The sequence below is a fragment of the Fragaria vesca genome, linkage group LG6 (assembly GCF_000184155.1).
Source record: "Fragaria vesca subsp. vesca linkage group LG6, FraVesHawaii_1.0, whole genome shotgun sequence".
In the NCBI taxonomy this organism is placed as follows: domain Eukaryota; kingdom Viridiplantae; phylum Streptophyta; class Magnoliopsida; order Rosales; family Rosaceae; genus Fragaria; species Fragaria vesca.
The window spans coordinates 34,796,856-34,817,969 of record NC_020496.1 but is presented as its reverse complement, the minus strand read 5'-3'; the positions used below and the strand labels follow the sequence as shown (position 1 = coordinate 34,817,969).

Here is a 21,114-nt window from a genome sequence, read left to right as displayed (position 1 = left end):
TGTTTCTTCCCCAATACTGGTTCTAAATAAAATATAAGCATACGTTCATTAAGCTCTGGCTTTTTACTGCAGCTATATGAATTGTAATGAAAGACAAAAGTTTGTGAGCATAATGATTCTACTTGAGCATTGCAGTTCGTAATCTTTGACTTGAAGCGTAAGTGTTCTGCAGAAGCGATATAATTACTCACTTTACAGTTTACACATTTGAATTTTTTATGCGCCCGTTTTAGATCAGATATATCTTATTGATCGAATAGGAAAATATATATAATTTGTCTCTATTGTTTGTGCATCTAGAAGCAAAGCAGAAAAGTATCATGACATAACTTGCAATTATTTCATTGGTCCATAAATGGGTAAAGAAAATTCCATTTTGTTTATAAGACAAGTTGGTTGCAAATCATCGAGGATAATAGGAACAAGTTAATAATGCATCTTCATCATTTTGTTTCTGGAAGACCGAAATCTAGAACCCTAGGTTTCGTGTAGTAACGGCGGCGTCTCCCGGTGGTCTGCCTGGTCTAGGCGTTTCCAACGTCGCTATTCGAGTGGTTGGGATCATGTGCGAGGTGCTCCTTCTCAAGATCTGGTTGGGTACGGGCGATTGTAGCTTAGAGGTGTGACGAGGAGGAGATTGGAGGTGTGGTTCCGGTCTGCGAGGACGCTTTTGAGGACTGAATTCTAGGGTTGCCAAAAGGTTGAGGATCGACTGTTGGGGCTGTGAGGAGGGCCGGCGAGTTTCCTCGATCCAACGCCATGTAACGGTATCGGGTTCTGAGTTCTAGGAGTTTGGTCGCAGTTCACCGAGTTCTTGGTGTGATGTGGTTCGCACGGGGGAGAAAGTGGGACTGATTTAGAATTTTAGAGGCGGTGATTGTCTCGGGTGGTCCGACATGGTTCTAGGGTTCAGGCGGGCTGAGGGGAGAGTTGGCATGTGGGAGTGGGCTGGGTCCTTTTAGGCCTGGTCCATTTCCCTCTTCTCTCTTACTTAGTTTTGTTTTTGGGCTAGAGTTTCCAGGTTCGGTTTACTATGAGCAGGCTTATTTCATAGTCGTAGTTCAAGGCTGTTTACTGTACTGATCGGTGGAGGGAGGTCTCTAGGCCCCCAAGCTCATCTTGACGGATGCCGAGAATTAGGGTTATGTCGAATAAATTAGTTTTTCGATGTCCGCCTTTTTGGACGCATTTTGTTTAGTTTTTGAGTGTCCGCTTTCTAGACTTTATTTTCTTTGTAGAATTGTAGTTTATTATCATCTTTTTGGATAGTAGTCTGGCTATTAGCTTAATCAGTTGAGCAGTGGATGTAAATGAGGGTCACTTGTGACCTTCAAGCTTGATCTTGTAAGATCGTATTAATGAATGAGCTATTTCGCCTACAGAAGAAAATTTCCCTTTCCCTCAAAAAAAAAAAAATCATCGCCAACAGAACTGATGCTCTATTGAAGTAAGTTGTTTATGTTTTCTTAATAAACTTCCCGATCTCAACAAAAAGTCAGTTCTGTTTATGTTACAACCTTGATAAAATGTTGTGAGAAGTTAAAAATACCCTATAATTAAAAGAATGGATTTCTTCTAATAAAAAAGGGATCGACTTTAGAAGAATCCAAATCCAAAGTGCTTCTTGGTTAAAGAAAGCATGAACCCATGAATGCTCACAAGACTTTGGAATCTATTTAGGTGGTATGTACTATCTAGTAAGTGATGTTCTGAAGTGGGACTAGAAACTTCCCGCCAATTGTGATAAAGTTTCACTTCCTGAAACCCCATTGTTGCTCTTTTTTCATCTCGATCATTTTGAACATCTTTCCAGATTTATCAAAGTATCAACTTTCTATTTTTTGGGTGTATTTTGTGTGCAGATCATATTTTTTTTAAAGTTCTTAAACGATGAAGAAACGTCAGGTAACTCGATCGAGTACTCAAGGTTTTTGTTTGGATCTGAACATCGGTCATATGAACTAATATATATGGAGAAGTGGAGAACATATACCTCAAAATAAGCTTGAAAAAGTGCCTTGAGTTCAGCCATGATATGTAATTCCCTATATATTTCATGTGTAAATAGAAAAGAGATGCCAACTCAGGTTCAAATTAGTTTTTCTTTTATCTTACTCTTTAAAGTTAAAGAAGAACATGTATGTTATGTCGCGATATGTAATTATTTGTTATTTGAGGAAGTTGGCACCTAAAAGAATATAGAATCACATTTTTTAAGATGGTAGCTAGATAGGGAAGATAGATTTCTTATGTCAAAATGGATATAATTACCACATCTCGAGTGTTCCCACCTTGTGTGGTAATTTTCTAAAGCTTTGATGATTCTTAAGCATGTGGTTATCTTGTTTTTGTTAAATTTGAGTACTCAAATTGGGACTTATTCCCATCATGCATTTTGGTAAGTAAGAGGGACTATTGAGACAATGAGCTTGTTAATTAGCCTATTTCTCCATACCAACATGTTACATGTGGAGGGGTAGTTTGTCATGATAAATTTGGACAAAGTCCCATTCCCAGATATTCATTCATCTGTTGCCAATTTTTGAAGAAGAGAAAGTAAAAGTGCATGTGAGAAGCCATCACTATTGGTTTTAGGCAATCGAGTATGTGATTGGAATCCCAAACCCAAAAAAGCACCCGAGTTATATCTATGAGTACAATTGACCAACAATGCAACAAGGCCATTCACTTATAACTGTAAAAGCTTAATCAACGGTCAATGCTCACTTTTTCTTATATATATGAATATGAAAAATGGTCAAGTTGAGACGATATCGATACTATGTCAGTCTATAACGGTTATGTGATCTACGTTGATTCATTATTTATCTTTTTAACAAAGAAGGTGTTTATTCTCCTAAATTCTTTCGGTTCATTTTCTCATCCTCCTCAAATTACTTTCCATATATCTTTATAGATATTTTTATAATATATGATCACTAGACTCTACAACTATTTGTTATAGACTCTACAACTATTTGTTATCTTTCGACATCAATAATGGTTCACAATAAAAATCATAATGTATAGTAAATATATATTCTCTTATGAAAACATCTAATGCATCCATTATATATGAGACTCTCAATTTGAGATGCACAGTCAAGAATAATGTACTTGATTTCGTATAGGAATTGAGAAGAGCTTGCTGATCATGTGAGACTGTGAGAGCAGCAAGTGAAAGTGAAATAAACTATGATGGGAAGTGGGTTGGACGATCAATAATGTCATAGAAATAGGAGACATTTGAGCTTTAAGGAAACCAAATCATATGCTCTTCATGTTCCAATACCCCTTCACTAGATCACTATGCCTTCTATTCTGATATCTGTTAAGGCCGGACTGTACTATTAGTCCTTGCCAAATGCCCCAACTATATGATTCCAAATTGTGAGATAAGAACTTAGACGAATAAAAGAAATGTAGGTGGCATTCGGTACGTTTTCATGCCTAAAGCATTCTGAATAAGTTGTTAGATTATACTTTCTCTACAAGTTGACATCCCTGAGTCCTCTATCCACAATCTAGTCATGGCCGCAATCCACCTCTACTTAACATGCATTGTCATCACTTTTGCTTCATATCCAAACATAGTGCATATTCGATCTGCTACTTTGTTAAGTCGATCGACATTGCCATATATATGATATGGGTTTTGTTAATTGGTCACTAATCTAATGACATGTGATTAATTAACAGATTAAAAAGAAAATGATCAGTTTGGACATACATTAACTATATTAACCGTCAGATATATAAAAGTGCATGGGGTCATAGAAATCTCTATAAATTGTTTACACTACTATTCTTTGATAAGAGAAGGTCCATACAAATTGAAAAAGCCATCCAAATTATTCAAAGATTTGTATAAGAAGTTCTCCTTCTCTTTGTTCTTTATTTGCTGTCGGCATGTTACTTATATATATAGATCAGTAAGCAAAAGGAGTCAAAAAGCTAAGCTTGTATATGATTCTAGTCTTCCAAACAGGTTTAGGGTTTTAGACTATTCAGATAAACCCAAAACTAAATATTATCAAGTTCCCCACATGAAAATGAATCTATCTTTTGGTGTCATTCTTGCATAAAAGTCTCTTTGATTTGTCTTTAACAGATTAACAATCCTTTACTTTTCTTTCCCTAAAACACAAGGCACTCTCTATATGATCAACCTCTAACACCGGTACTCATACCAGCAAACAGAACTTGATCCTTTTCTGTTTTGTCTTTTCGTCTGTTTGCTCTCTTTCATTTGCTGGGAAATTTAACAAAGCTTGTTGATTTGAAACTCCAAAAAGAAACCAACCAAACCAAAATATACAGGTAAGATGTCTTTTAAAGTGCGTTTGCCTTCTTATTAGGTCCTATTGCTTTCTTACTTTCTTATTATGTTAGCATATGTTAGTCAAAGACAACACCATGCAATCAGGCTTTTGATATGCCCAAATTAAGATGCAGCAGCACCGTCCTAGCTCGATCCAGTCTCTCAAGTAAGTCACCAACTAACGTGCATGTCACCATTGATGTGCAATTTCAAATGTGAATCCCCTAACATGTCTCAATTAGTTAGGACTTAGGAACGAATGAATGATTCTTGCAGACAAGTGAGACAACAATCTAGCATAGAATATGGTACCGGCACATTAAAGTTTTAATTTAGTTACGAGAAAACTCTAGCTAGTATGTCAAACCAATATATTCTTGTTTGATCTGTCGGCAAATTGATTTTGTGATCACAGAGTGATCATATTGGCTCACCTATAATTTGATATACGTAAATTTTTAATTCCAGATACGAATAACTCGTTACGAAAAACTAATGAGTGATAATTAACTTAGTCTGGAATTTTGAGTCGTGCGCTCTTCGTGTCCAAAGATTAGTAATTTAGTATCAAGCATCTCCAATTTTCAGCTCGGGTTCATGCACGAATCTATATATACATACATGCATGATGTACGTACGAAAACCAGTATGTCTAGGTATTTCTTCAGTCACACACAGGCTGAGAGCAATAGGTACGTGAGATCATGGTAATGTTATACATGGCTGGCTAGCTCAATCTGAGTTTTCTGAGATTGGAGTGGTACGTTTTGTCATTTCCTGAATCTACTTGGAAATGCATCTGTTACTTGCGGAAGAAGACAATGACTTGAGGACAACTGCAACTTGGAAAGTTTGATCCTTATGACCTTATCTTGCTCCATAAATTTTGCAGTCTAGTGAGAATTTTGTGTTTGGGATTCGTGACAGTATATGTGCCATTCTTTTCTTCTGTTCTAGTCATGTCCGATTAGCCATGATCATATGTTTTCTTCATCGCTCTCCACCGTAAAGATAGCAAACTTCTTATCAACACTCGCAATCGATTAGCGTGGTCTACTGCTAATTGGTTTGATCTTAAAAAGCAATCTGATTAGCTTTTGAATACGGTTCAGTTCATTTTCTCTCCGAGAGTTGTTTCCTTTTTGTTTGTCATTGTTTCACCTGTTAACAATAGTATGTGAAAACGATTCACTGAAAATAAATAGGTAATGATGTCTAACATCGACATGTAATTTTACTTGCCTGAAAACAAATTTTTTTCTTTTTAAAGGGAAAATGGGGTCAAACTCCGTTCATTTCAAGCAAGTTCCTAGCACTGCTGCATTAGTACGTCTAATATATGTACATATGGAACAATGTTTATTTGTCCATTTTAAATAAAGGATGATTTGTTACTAAATGAAACCTAGGTTATAAAGTAACAACAATGACATGCCTGATGCATATTTTGCTGACGAAGTATTTTGGTTCTAGTTAAAACTTTTTCAGATACATGCTATTTATTTCAAGATTTTACTGGATGCTCATTTTAATTTAAGATTTAGGCTCATAGTCTCCACATGTACATATTATGTAGTTTCATTATCAGTAAAGGCTTAAGGGCAGCCATATTCGGCCGCCTCTCCAAGAAAAGAAAAACCAAGAGATAAAGAGAAAAGGAACTTAATTATATATGCTAAGAATCTTAGTTGTGCTAATGTACAGAGGATACGTTTTGAATCTTCCATTGAAGATGAGCATGCTTCTTCAAGGCATAAACTCCTTAAAGCAGCAAACAATCTAGTAGGGATTTGTACCAATTATTTGAATTTTGGTTAGATTTCTAAATGCCACTTCTTTCTTTCGGTGCACATAAATTTTAATTTTTAATTTTTTTAGTTTCTTTTTCTATTAGAATAGTACACTGTGCTCTGAAAGTAAAATGAAAACTTGAAAAGAGAGAAAGAGAGTCAAAATGACCCTGAACTAACAGTCTAATCATGATGTTCTTAATCATTTCCTTTGATCCAAAATTTCCCTCCAAGCTATTAGACTAGTTATAAGTTCCAACTGTACGTTACTTAAGCAAAAAAAAAAAAAAACCTGTTGCTTCAGCAGAGAGTCAAAGATCCAAAAGGAGAAGAAATTGCAAAAAAAGGAAAAGATAAAATTGGATTGAGTGCAGTCTAAGTAAGCCATTTAGACTAGCATAGAAGCCTTTTGAACCTCAACAACTTTTGGCCTTTTGTTACAAGTAAAGTTCACAAGGGACACTACCAAAACTTTGGAAAAACTTAATCACTTAATCTTAAGTTCAATTGGTAGTTAGGACTTGAACTTTGTGCTAAATTGATCTGCAGAACAGGTCAAAAAGGACCCAATGACCATGAGAGATTTTAAGCTTTTATTTTTCTGAACAGACAAAGGGAAAAGGGTTCTTTGTTGTGCTTCAACTTTGAGAGACCAAATAAGAAAAGAGATAAACCCTTCCTTTTCCAAATTAAAACTCCAAAGGAAGCTCAAAACTTTGGGTGAATTGGATATGAATCATCTTCATGTTCATGTTCATGTTCATCAGTTCATGACAGATGGCACCTCCAGTTCGAGGCAAGGGCTGCAGGCAAAGTATGCAACTTTTCTGAGATCTTTTTTTTGTTGAGCATATAATTGAAACAAACTTATCCGATCACTAGAGGCCATGTGTCTAACAAGGGGAACTTTGTAATTATAGCAGTGGACAATGGGGTAGTCAGGCCACTTTACCACAAGAGATGAGTGCTTCTGATTATGCATTGCAACAAGGTAAGTTTTTATGCAGAGCATCTTGGCAGCTGCAAAGTTCTGATGCCATTTACCCAAAATTCCAGATTCCATTTCAGACTGTGGGAGTGGGATTTAACTTGTAGGAAACTAGCTAGGAATATATGAATTTTTTATGTATAGGTTAATATGTAATGCAGATGATAGATAGGGACTGATTGATAGATTGAAGCTCTACCAACAACTGCTATAAATCTGTCTCAAATCTATAAGAAACAAGATATGGGGCTTTATTACAACAAATTATATATAAGAGTCATGGCAGCATTGGGAAATGATAGGTATTAAAGGGTAATGTTAGGTGGTGACAGCAGATCAATCCAACCCTAAATGTTTTGGATCAAAACACATCTTCTGCAGTCAAAGAAATTTAAAGCATGAAAGAGGGTTCAGAAATTTTTGCATTTGTTTCTTTAGTTATGCTTGTACTATATCTCACATCTTGCAATTCAAGAACTGTGCTGCTGGCATTTGTTGCACAAAATGGCATGGTATCCCATTCCCATTTTTATGGTTTTGTATTGGCTGTGAAATACTGAAATATTAGAAAGACATCGACAGCTGGTTAATTTATACCTTTGTTTTTGTCCCCTCCCACATTCTTTTACAAGTGCCATTGCCACGACCCTAACTATGGCATACGTACGGAATACTAACGTAATTATGTTCTCCAAGCCGGAAGGCAAAATGATACGATACGCAACACTTTGATCAACAATGTTAAACTCTTTGTTATTTTAGATCCCACTTCAATAATTGTCACCATAAAATGAACAATAAAGCGGACTAAAGATTTATCGGCAACGGATATCTCAAATTATGTGGTTATTTAAATTGCTAGAAGAATATATTTGATGGTAAGAATTAAGAAACTAAGAATGATGAGAACGGTAATTGAAAGATTATGAATCTTCTATTATTTGTATGAATGAATGATTCTTGTAGGAGAACATAAACTATGAACAGTTATAACATTACAAATGTCTCCATTAATAAATTGTGCTTTCTAAGTTTGAACTAGTCGTGATTAACTTTATTAAAGAAAACTTGTTACCGTAATAGGCAAATCGAATCATATTATGGTGGAGTTTTGTTTACCAAATGGGTCTACTTGAAGAATATTCCATAAGACTAAGAGAAGTGGGATCTTCTGATTCTTGTTAGGTACCAATTAGTTTATGTTTGTAGCATATATGGGTATATGTAATATTTTTATGAAATATTCATTACTTTTTTTCTCCATTGAAGGGGGAATTTTTCGATCCATAGAAGAAACCACAGCATAAACACAGCAACTAACAAACACACAAAACCATGCCTTCAACGCGCATGCAAGCATGCACAAGGCCATGTTCATGTATAGTAAGTGTTGTGCTCAATCCTCTATTAAGAATAGTAATCATGAGTTTATGGTCTCCGAAAATGGGGGGACTTAGGGAGTGGGCAAGAAGTACAGACAAAATGGTAAAGGTAAACAGCCAGAAAGGGCCAATTTTGGGGATTGAGGATGCAAAAAATGAATTAATCTGATGCATATTATTTTAAAGGGCATATGGGTTCAGTTCCTGCAATCCAGGCAATGAACAACACTAATATAAGGGCTACTATAATTATTTTACGCAGCTGGAACTGCTGAAGCTAGACCACAACATAATAATAACTAATTACTAAATAGGTAACAATACGGTAAGGTTGATGTTATTACCGCACTCATTTTTGTTATTAACACATTTTATTTATTTTTCTATTCATATATTTTAATTTTATTTACAAATTTGTCATTTAAATTTGTTTCATGATTGACTCTCATCATAAATGAAGTGTGTTAATTATATCACCCTATGATAATTATATATATTTTTTTGGATCGAGAGTGAGATATGAAGCATCTCGGTTGCGTTAGCAAATTAGTAGCACACTCACTCAATTAATATTGGACTGAAGTCTACGAGAGTATATTTTAACAAAACCATATTAATCTTCCGCAACAAGCGGGCGTATCATACACCCCTCAAATCTGCTGGCCACAAATTGGTAAGAGTTGAGACTCAAACTTTTAACATGAGGATTCCATACTAAAAAAGCTAGCTTGACCAACTGTACCACAATAGACATTTAAAAAGATTATTAATTGAGATGAGTCAGATGACATTAAGAACTCAAAGTTGTTGGATTTATCACCATTATATAGTAATCGATGTAGTACGTGAATTTTACCTAATTTGTAAAGGCAGTATATGATTCTCACTCACTATTTTTCTACACATAAGATCACCGGTATTTCACAAGTTTCTTTATGTTTTTTTTAATTATGAATAATTAATATTTTCTGGCAAGATAGATAGATATATATATATATATATATATGTCAATTGTTCAAAAAACTGCCTTGATCGAAGTAGTGACATTTAGGGGGAAAGCAGTACAACAATTTATCTTGAATATGCTCTTAGTTTTTCCATATGTTCGTGAATTTGTCATTAAGTTAACCTTGCGCAAAATGGGTCATGGGATTAGGGAATTAACTAATTAACATGATCCAAAGTTCCAAACCATGATTTTATGGGAATTAACTGATTTAAAATGAATATAAATTGTGAGTGTTTGGAGGAGAGGAAGCTAGGAGATGTTACTGGTGGAGAAGAGGGCAATGGAATTAGCGAGTATATATAGATTAGTTGGGGACAGCATGCTTGGAGAAGTGAAGGAGTGGTGGATATGGGGAAAGGTAATAAGAATGAGATGTTTCCTATGCATACAACAAGTATGTCGAGGGAGGGAAGTGGATGAGGGCACAAGGGAGATAGGTCATAACACACTTATGTTTCTATTCTCGATCAAAAACTCACTCCCATATGCACAATGCTCCATATATATTAGCTCTAGCTCACTCTTCTGGAAATTTACCCATACCTGCTGTCTGTTACTCTCATAATTTATAATTGTCGGACTAGTTATTTGAGTCCGTGATGCCCATCTTGGGATGTTTAAATAAATAAACACTTCTGGGATTGTCCATGTTTGGACTTTTTCGAGGTTGAAAAATGAATGTTTGTCTGGATTTTCAAAGCTGCAAGTAGTAACCAGATAGTGTCTAGCTAGATTAGTGTTTGGTATTAGTTAATCATCAAGTATTTTATGATATAATTAAGACAAGGTTTTTTGTTTTTTTGTTTTTTTTTTTTCAATGACATATTGAAACGAACTTCCATTAAAGAAATAATAACAATATAGTAATTAAGGCAAATATATAATCAATTTATATTCAGAACGAAGTTTCGCTTTGAAATTAAAGTGCGAAAGTCCTTATTTGACTCACTTTTTGGTCATATTTTTTGATCATAACCAGTCATTATCTAGATATATATGACATGACCATCTATACAGATTTTCAGCCAATTTGGTGATCGTTTGAGTTTTCGTAATCGTGATTTACACGAACGGTTCTAATTGGACAAATTTCGCTTGTTTATTGATTTAATGTAGTTTCGACACCTTAACGATCACCAAATCAGCTGAAAAGTGAAAACATGTCGCATATATCTAGATATTGACCGGCTATGATCGAAAAACCAAATAAGAAAGTTGGTTTCTCTACACCTTCTCAAATTTTTAAGTTTCGGTCGCGCCAAATAGCCCTCAAAAAATAAGAATTGTAGGAAAAACATATAGAACAGTAGACAGATGAGAGAACTAACCAATCAGACTGTAGACGAGCTCAACAAAAGGGGAATATGAGTCAATCAAAAGAACTATGAGACACGAGTACAATCTAGTAGTGCATGAGGGGTGACGCCCGCCGGGGGAGGAGGGGGGGGGGGGGTGGGGTGACTTCCTCACAAAATAGACATTAGGTATCTATATCAATACCATGTTCACTCAGTGTACTTCGAGTAGGGAGAATATTAGAGGCAACGTTATATGCACACACCTTGACTTCCCTGATATGGGAGCTATCCAAATCTTGAGCTCGGGTTCGCATGAGTATTCACAACAACTATTAAAAAACCGCACGGAAAATTAATGCTAATATCTTGCAGTACATGAAAAATTTTGGCCTAGAAGTTTTAGCTTGTTGTATGTATGATCTAGTTTGGAACAAGACCAAAACCATTAATATCACGTTGGCAGTCGGTGTAAATTTATCTGATATAGATAAGTAGATAGGTCTGTATAAGCATAGAATTACACATTACGAACAGTAAAACGAAGATGATGTGTTAATCTGGTCCACAACTATTGAGATGTATCACAATAAATGGACAAACAAGATAAGAAAACATTACATCATCATTGAGGGAAGTTCAAAAATAGACAACTTATTTTTTTGATCATAATGGTACTAAAGCAGAAAGGGGAGGGACTTTAAGAAAAAAATAGGAATGAAAGAAAATAATGGGATGGGAAAATAGAAAACAAATAAAATTGAGTGGTCCACGCGTGCCAATGGTTACTTGTGTGGGAGAGTTTTGGTTGTGCCAAGCCCAAGCGTGCTAAGAGTACTCACGTGCGAGGGGGGCTTATAAATTACGTATGTGGAGAACGCAGCAATGAAGGGTAACGAGCAAAAGAGTAAAGAAACAGAGGAGAGGGAAAATATTAAGAGTGACTGAGAGAGAAAGAGAGAATAGTCTTTGAATTTCAAGCAACAAAAACCAGAGAGTGAGTGAGTGAGTGAGAAATGGAGATTAACAACATTGACATGAAGCTCTCAAAGTTCAGGAGGATTTGTGTGTTCTGTGGGAGTAGCCAAGGCAAGAAGACTAGCTACCAAGATGCTGCCACTGAGCTTGGGAAAGAGCTGGTATAGAATGACTCTCATTATTTCACATGCTGTTTTACTATGCTTAGTCTTTGCTACCTTACAGTTGGTATTTGAGAATTCTCAAACTCTTATACTTACTGGTGTGTGTTGTAGATGGCTTCTGGCCTTCATTTTATGTCGGTCTCTTGTTTGTGCCGAATGGACTTTGCTGGGAGTTCGTAGAAGTTGCTCAAATCTTCATCTTGCTCATGTCTTTTAACTTTTTCATGTTAACTTGTTCTGGTTTTTGGGGCAACGCATTATGATATTGCAACTTGTTTGTCATATAATTCATGGGCTGGTTTTTCATTTTCTGAGTTGAGATTGACCCCTTCAAACTCAACCTTTCTTCCTTGTTAAGTTTGTCTCTTGCGTAATGCATGTAAATGTTGATCTTTCTCTCTCTGTCATTATCGAAAAGCTTTTCAAACTTATACAAGTCATTTGGAGATGGAAAAAACGATAGCTTTTATAGAAATGAAATTTATCTCAGTACATCTGGACCAAGTACTACCATGTACTGAGTTTGGTTTTGTTTTCTGGAGGGTTTCTGGGCTGAGTTTGGTTTTGTTTTCTCGTAGGTTTCAAGGAACATTGATCTGGTCTATGGAGGAGGCAGCATAGGCCTAATGGGTTTGGTTTCTCAAGCTGTTCATGATGGTGGTCGGCATGTCATTGGGTACTGTTTTGCTCTTGGATTATGAAATCTCAGAAAACATAGAAGAAATGATATAAACAAACACAAAAGAGATTAAGAAACAATTAAGTGAGTTTTGGGACTGATTTTGTCATGTTATTGTCTTCTCTGTAGAGTTATTCCCAAGACGCTCATGCCTCGAGAGGTATGTTTCCTAATTCCTATTAGCGCCAGATTAAAGTCCTTCAACTTTCTATTTTTAATTATGCACGGTTTATTTTATTTTTTTACTTCTATATATCTCACAGTTCATTGGGATTCAGATTCTTGTTCAAATCTTTTCTGCATCTTTCTTTCTTTTCAATCTTTTGTTGCTTTCTCTCTTTTTTCCCTTTCCTTTTCTTCTTTTTGGTGTGGAATCTGTGGATGATGTGAGCACTTTTACACACCCTTTGGGATTTTAATTTTATTTCGTTCCTCTTTTTTGTTTTCGTCTGGCATGGTTTTTTTGCCTCTCTTTTTGTTCTTTGTTGCTTGCTTTGTTTCTTGTTATTTTCTGTTTGGTTCTCTAGAATCTAGTGATTCTTCAATGGATGCTTGGGGAGGCTTATCCTTACACTCAAGTACTTGGCACTAATACTACACTACTGGTTTCTCTGTATAGTCTATATGCTCATTCAACTGAAAAGTATTTTGCTTCTTGTGCTTTTCTGTCTTGGCTTTTTCCAAGTATGGAACTTTGTTTATTTTGCTCTAAAATGAATGGCTGGGGAGCAGCTGGGTTGAAGTTTGTATTAAGTTCATCATCATTTCTCTGAAAAACCATCATTGCCTCTCTGCACAAAGCTCCAAACTGTTTTTTTTTTAATGGTTTTGTGGGCACCGCTACCATTTTACAGTTAACTGGTGTAACTCCGGGGGAAGTGAAGGCAGTTGCAGGTATGCATCAAAGGAAGGCAGAGATGGCTAAGCATTCAGACGCCTTTATTGCATTGCCTGGTTAGTATAAGCCCTGCACTGCACATCCTGCTAGTTGTTTTGTTTTAAAGCAATCAAAATACATATGGTCCTTCATGGCTTTTATTTTTACCAATTCCAGCATTTAAAGATTGACCCAGAATGGAAGTTTTGGTTCTTGTGAAGATTCCCAATTCCCCTTCTTGTGTTTAGCTATTACTTACCAAACCCCAATGAACTGAAATGGAACTTAAAGGAAGAGTGAGTGAGACAGAACCACAAATCAGAAGAGAAACCTTAAACCCTTAATAAATTGAGTAAATAACTTTTGAGTTTTGACCATAGAAAAAATGCTGAGTTAATAACTAAAAGGGTTTGTGAACAATTTGGCCATAATAGGTCAAAATAAGTTTTGATGATTTACTGTTGAGGGTTCTTGTTTTTTATGGTAAAAGCCTTGAAATCTGGTCATTGTATGTGTCTATTATGATTGTGATTGTGTGAATCTCACATTCCCCAAGAGCCATGATGATTAGAGAGCAACCATTCAAACCAATCCTATGACCCATCAACATCCTTACACTGAAAATTAGAGCTTCTGAGGAACCTTGCCTTGCTTCTGTTGTTAATCTACTCTTGTCCTAAATAGTCTTTGTAGCCAGTCAATGACTACCAATTCTTTCCGAGAAACAGCTCAACATATGCACACTTTCACCAAATAGGCATTGCCAACTTGAACAAGCACCTGATAGGGAATGATGCTAAACACTTGTGAATAACTTCATTCATTTCATCCCAGGGTTTTTTTCAACATCACAGAAAATATGAAGGGGAGAGGAAGGAAATGCAGGGGTTATAATAGTCATTGTACTTTGATGGGTATTCCTGTTATTATTTTTGTCTGAATTCTTCCAACCCTAAAGAAATTGATAGTTCAAGAAGAATATTGAAAATATGAACACCCTCTGCAAGTGAGCGAAGTACATTTGGAACATCAAAAAGTTATGTGGTCAAATTATGCTGCACCAAAGTCAAATGATCAAAGCAGTGAAACTGACAGTATGAACTGCCTTTTTATCCTTTTACTGTTTTACGCCAACAAAATAGTGGTCTTTCTGTAAATTCTCATGATTAATAGCATGATCCTGCCATCCTGGTCTTTGGGTTACAATATTGGATGAATTAATCATTTTAGCTGTAAGACAAATGAAGCTTAAACTGCAAACTCTTAATTACATTTTACATGCAGGTGGTTATGGAACTCTTGAAGAGTTACTGGAAGTGATAGCTTGGGCTCAGCTGGGAATTCATGACAAACCGGTAAGTAGCTTTTCTGGAACTTCTAAACAAAATCATTAATGGTAATTAAGATCTATGAATATTGGGAATTAAACCAACTTTTTCTTGGTTCTTGTTTTCTTTTTCCAGGTTGGATTGTTGAATGTTGATGGATACTACAATTCGTTGCTATCATTCATTGATAGTGCTGTGGAAGAAGGATTCATTAGCCCAGATGCACGCCATATTATTATATCAGCACCAACAGCAATGGAGTTGGTGAAGAAATTAGAGGTAACCCAAAACATTCTTTGATTTTCTTTGTTTGTTTGTCCCTGAGTATTACTTAAATAATCAACAAATTCACATGTAAAATTATTAGTGCTTCTTTTTTAAGTTTCACTAAACACTTAACACTGGAAAGTCAAGACCTTCACCTCTATTGTGGTTTTTCGAACTGATTTCTTGCTTATGGTGATAGGATTATGTTCCCTGCCATGAAAGAGTTGCTTCAAAGTCGAACTGGGAGATGGCACAGCTTGGCAACACTCAAGAATTCGGGATTTCTAGGTGAAAGGGGATTTGTAGCATTGAAGCAAGATGCCTGTGGGAATTTCAGAAGTTGAAGAAGCTAATTTGTAGAACTCTAAATCTCTGATATGGGGAGTTTCTTTGTTGTAAATTAATGCATTCGACCTTAATATGTCAAATCTTCAACATTCCATTTTGTGGAATTTTCTTCCCCTGCTTTAGTTGTAAGTAAGCAAGTAGTAGAGGCTTGTGAACCTTCCCATATTAATGGTTAACTAATTTATGATCTACTCTATATTTTCTAATTAAACCAGATGTTTGCTTGATTTCAACTACTTCAATCTTCTGTCATGTATTTAAGTGTTAAGACTTCAGAGTATAAGACTAGCAAGAGGATGGATTTTTCATTTTGGTTGTAGATACAAGGTTCAAAATAAACAAAGGAAGTAAACAGAAGCCTATGTGCCTATACTGCTATAGACATATGCTTTATTTGTCCTTTGTTGTGTTTTATCACTGTCATGGAATCACACTAACTAGATCCATAGAGAGCATGATAATACATTGAGGTGTAGTTGAAGATATGGTGCAAGTGGTCCAATCACAGTGAGATAAGTGTCAGTGGGCAAGAGAAAAAGAGGGACAATTGTTGTTGCAGGCATACTTGGCCTATCTTTTCAAGTTAAGGTTGGGAGCTATGGCCAACAGTGGAGGTTAAGCTAACCAACTACAAGAAAACACGAAGGAGAGGACAAGTCATGTTGATTGGATATGGAAAAGGAAGGGACCTAGCTAATTAAGAAAAGAGGAGGAATGCCTTTGCCTGCCAAGTTCCAACAGTGGAGACAGTGTTTGACAAGTGATGTGGCCTATGGAGGGTCACACTTGTTATGATTTATAAACATAGAAGAAAGAGTAAGAGGGTAAGGGTTAGGGACAATTAGGACCCAGTTTCTTCATCTGAGTTCTAACATTTTCCTGAGGTTGATTCCACTACTAGTGCTTGTGAAGATCCTGTGAAGATGGGGTTAGACTATTAAGTAACAAGAGGAAAAGGAAACTACACTCCTTGTCTCTCGTGTCAGCTCAAAAGACTTTGGGTCAAGGGGTTGGGGACAAATTAGGACCCAGTTCCTTACATCTGATCGAGTTCTAACATTTTCTTGAGGTTGATTCCACTACTCTTTTTAATACTCTTTTTCCTTTAATCTGTGCAAAAGCTTGTGATAAATGTTGAAAGACAGTCACTTTCAGGGGTATGAGTGATTTCTAACTGTTGGGGTATGTTAATCCCTCAGTGGAATAGATGTACATTTATGGTTATGGTTAGAACTCGCTCACTCACGCGCGAATAGATAAAAAGTTTAAAGCACAATCCAGGTTTTATTTATAAGAAAAAATAATGCTAACTCAAAATGTGTCTCGAAGCGCTAGGGCAGTTACATGAATGGATGGCTCAGCCTCGACCTGGAACATTTGAGCAGGGCTGATACCTAGATTTTGTATAAGAAATTCAACACCAACTGCAATAGAGCCATGACTTCTCTCGTGTATGAGGAAGTTAAATGATGATACCAACTGATGGGCATCCAAAAGAACAACATCTAATAAAAACACAGGAAAAGATACATGATCCCCTCAAGCTTTAGGCTTCAGGTGAATGAGGCACTTCTCCATTCACATTATTTTGTTGCCCACTGAAACATGATGCTGGTGTCATCCTATCAGAGGCCTTTGGTTCTTTCGGACAACAAGGATCAACCTTTTTTCTAAAACGTAACCTTATGGGAAGAATGCTCCAACTTCTCTTGTTTTTCACCAGCGTCTGAAGCTCCTTTTTCATAACTGAACACTCCTTTTGAAGCTCCAAAACACGCTCCCTCACCTCGTAATCAAAACCCACAGCTCGTTCAAGTTGTGCAGAGTCTACTTGATTGGACCCCTCATTTTTACTAGGGAGCCCAAGATTTCCACTAGGAAGTTGTGAGGTCTCAAGATTGTCAACAAACAACCAGCCAGAAATTGATGTTCGCAGTCTAAGTTGTTCGAAGAAGAGGACTTGAACAATTACTCGAAGAGGTAACCTTTCGTTCTGCGCTGCATGTGTGCTGGCTTCCAATGACAGTTTATTGCAGTTCATCAGTCTGCAGAGTAGCTCCCTTTCAGCATCTGTAAGCCAAGGATGTGCCTGAGGTTCTCAAATACACAATGTAGTCACTAGTTAGCAAGCACAATCAGAAACATAATTAAGATTACAGAAAAATATGATCTCAATAGTATCTAGTACTTCAGAAAATTAAAAAGACATAATGGTCTAGTACATAACAAACTTCAGTTAGAAGACATGATATACACTTAAGCTTGCTTTACCTTCAAGAAAACATCAATGGCATGATAAATGCCATCATCTAGCGGCCTGGCATATTCGGGGATGACAGCAGCGAGTGCCTGAAATTTCAGTAACTTCAAATTAACATCTGGTGCTACCTCGGCAAGATATCCATCCACCAGACTGGCCACCATTGTAATAGGTGTCAATGAATCAGTACCACTCATCAATTGCCCCTCTTCGATTATGCATGGAGAAGACGATGGATAAGGCTGGTTTACCAACATGAAATGATCAAGAATCCTCTGAATGCAGTCTATGTCATAAAGAGTTTCCACTGAGTAGCCCATATTGGGGATGAGAAGATCAATAAGAACAGCTTGGTCCAGCTGTGCGCCTACCCTTTTCTCCAAATTCTCTCTGCATGATTGACTTGCATGTAATATCATAGCAGTTCTTAAGAGCCTAAGCAGAAACTTAGAGGATGTTACTCCTTTCTTATTAGGAAGCAACCCTACAATTTCTTCAAGTAAAGCCCTTTGATCTTCATCAGAAATGTTTGTGCCTGAATTTGCATGATTTGCATCGTTAAAGCTTGATAGCCGATTCATCAAGGGGAGATACTTTCTAGCATAGGCTATGAGAGAAGCCGCGATACACTCAGGACTCATGCCTTTTGATTCAACAGCTTGAATCAAGCGTTTATAGAGAGGTAAGCTCAGGAAGGATGTATCTTCATACCACCAATTTTCTCCAGGAGATTGTGGCTTACTTTCAGCAGCTATTCCATTCCATGACACAGTGCCTGTTGGCTTCGTAATGTCACTTCCTCCCGACATAGGCCTGGTGAACAACTTTGGGTCCGAACAAGCTTTTGTAGCCAGTGAATCAATGCATCTTGACACAATGTGGATCTCTTCGACATATGGTGTCACTTCTTCACATGTTTCCAGAGCTATTATAGAGTTTCTCCAAGTGCCGAAGACTTCATTTAGGAAAATCTCCGTTTGTGCAATAAGGTTTCCTTGTTCATATTCTTCAGTCATCCGGAGGTATTCTGCTGCACATCTAAGAATGACAACGTTCAACGCAGTCAGCTCTATTTTGACACCGTAGCAAAATTTGGTTACAAGCTCAAATGCCTTGGCTCCCCCAGGCACACCATGGAGTTGCAAGGCAGAAGGTGAGCCTTCCTCAACAGAACACTCTTCAATAAGCTGCTCTAATAGCCCGCTTTTAGAAAGCAATGGAAACTGCAGTAGTTCCGAAAATGCTGATTAGAGAATGAGAATGAACTTAACATGAAAGCTGATAACTAGAAGAGTTGAAGTAGTGAGCAAATTAGGAAAACTGCTGACAGTGAGCATGTAGAAATAGACACAGAATTGCGCCTGCGCACACTCGAAATCCACACACACACACACACACACACAAACTAGACAATATACTTAAATCAGCCATATCTCACGAAATGTACCTTGTGGAGGTGGAAAGACATTTCCCCAACTTGAACTATAATATCACTTGGTAATCCAGTTGTGCAAACCCTGTACAAATCAGATCAAGAAAATAAACCCAAAACCATCTTATACACACATGAACATAATTCATGATCCAAGATTTCCTAATTATTTTCTTTTGCTAATGAATTTTCTATCAACAGGGTTTATTTTCTGCCAAACCACACCCACCAACGAAATTCCCATAGCCCTAAGCTCAGTGGAGCATTGTCAACTTCTAGTAGCCTGAACAGGACATTATGGTTACCAAAGCAGTTTCCGACTAGCTTATGCATCTGTCCTATCACTCATTAACATTGGACATGCATACACTGATCACTGATGCACAAAAGGCTCTAGTTTCTTTGTTTTTTTCAAGCCTACTACAGATCAAATTTGCTGAAATTTAAGAAAGCAAACTACCAAACATATATCATCTAGGATATGTAACACATGAATTCTATGTATACATTTGGTCTCAAAATTTAGGTAAAATGGCTCTCCGCCTCTCTCTACAAAAACTCCCAAACCCTAGCAGCCGCCAAGGCCTAGGGCACTATCTATGGCGCCATGCGCCAATACCAAGCAGAGTCTCATCCCCTGCATCTAATCTTCCTCTGGAAGCAAGCCAAGGTCGTTCCCAAACGGCAATCCCATCGAAATCCCTTCTCACGGAGGCAATTTATCAGATCTTCCCTTTCACTACCCATCGAAATTTCGATGTAAGAGGCCTCAAGCCACATCAAGAGGTATGTGCTATCCGCAATCTTTCATGGTGGCCAGGGCACAAGCCTAGAAGTCGAGCTCAACCAAGAAGAGCGCGCCTTAAAGCCACGGAGCAGATCTGGTTTGAGATTGTGTTTCATTGGTGGAGAAGGTGGGTATCTCAAGCTAGATCGTTTTGGAGACGAGATGCAGCTGGAAACGATGGTGAGAAGATCTGGGTTGGGATCACGACGACGGCGCTTGGCAAAGAAGGGGTAGAAATTAGGGTTACATCTATTCTGTGGATGGGTGGCGTGGTGGCTGATTGTAAGCCGGCGGCGGCGGCGATGGTGGGCATCGAAATGGATGAAGTGGATTGGGGGCCCAATTTTATTGGGTGGCCCAACTTCAATGGGCTGCTACAATCAACAAAGAGGCCCATTAGGGGTTCAAAAGGGGTTGGAAGTTGGCATTGGGTTGTTCTGCGGACCCGCCAAAGAAACCCTAATTCTGTAGGGTTTCGAATTTGGGATCCAGGAGATTTCGTTAGTACTATTGAATTATCTGGAGTAGTACCGAAGGATAATTCAAATCATTCTGTGAAGCATGAAATGAAGAAGGAGGGCAACACGGGACATTGCACAGTGGGTACTACCAAAACGTCTTGTTTGTCTATTCATGGTAGCAGACAGGTTCATCGTGTATACTCTAGAGTTATGCAAGCAGATTATTTCTCAAATTTCGAAAACAATCCAAGAATGTTATATGAATTTGTTTCAAACTTTGTAATGAAATTATATTTCGCACCTATGCCTGATTAACATGGGTATCTTAATGAAATGTTCAGCATTTTCCTTCAAAAAAAAAACATGAATTCTATGTATTAATCTGTTGGATGTATCATATAAATAAAGTTTTACCATGTCTGGCCTTCCCGGTGAAACGCTTCAGACTTCACTCCCAGCTTCATGCAAGCCATGTCCTCCGGCGGTCTTCTCAAATGGCCAGACATAATATATAGAACCCTGAAATTATCTAAAACGTGAGAGAGAATGAAGCGAATCTGTGAGAGTGAAAGACTAATTGAAGTGCAGTGTGCAAGTGAAAGTGGCATACTTATCACTGAAGCAAATCGTTCAGAGTTCAAAGAGAGAAGCGAGTCTACAGCAACAAGTGAAGGAGAGAAGGAAGCGGGTGCCTCCAACTGGACTTGTCCTTCACTCTCACTCTGGATATTGACACGTCAACATGGGT

The 21,114-nt window shown here is 37.3% G+C and overlaps 2 protein-coding genes across 2 annotated transcripts; one reads left to right on the top strand and one right to left on the bottom strand.

The window, feature by feature from the left end:
• Positions 1–11,728: 11,728 nt before the first annotated feature.
• Positions 11,729–15,417, top strand: LOC101314395 (cytokinin riboside 5'-monophosphate phosphoribohydrolase LOG3-like). The gene is made up of 7 exons (XM_004304390.1): positions 11,729–11,924; positions 12,506–12,603; positions 12,736–12,766; positions 13,461–13,560; positions 14,768–14,838; positions 14,947–15,090; positions 15,278–15,417. Exons 1-7 carry the CDS (start codon positions 11,802–11,804, stop codon positions 15,368–15,370), a joined length of 660 nt encoding a protein of 219 aa, XP_004304438.1. The 5' UTR covers positions 11,729–11,801; the 3' UTR covers positions 15,371–15,417.
• Positions 15,418–16,972: 1,555 nt separating this feature from the next.
• Positions 16,973–20,839, bottom strand: LOC101310249 (BTB/POZ domain-containing protein At5g03250-like). The gene is made up of 4 exons (XM_004306196.1): positions 20,781–20,839; positions 19,134–19,203; positions 17,698–18,909; positions 16,973–17,515 (listed from the first exon to the last, which is right to left on the bottom strand). Exons 1-4 carry the CDS (start codon positions 20,837–20,839, stop codon positions 16,973–16,975), a joined length of 1,884 nt encoding a protein of 627 aa, XP_004306244.1.
• Between the last annotated feature and the right edge of the window lie 275 nt (positions 20,840–21,114).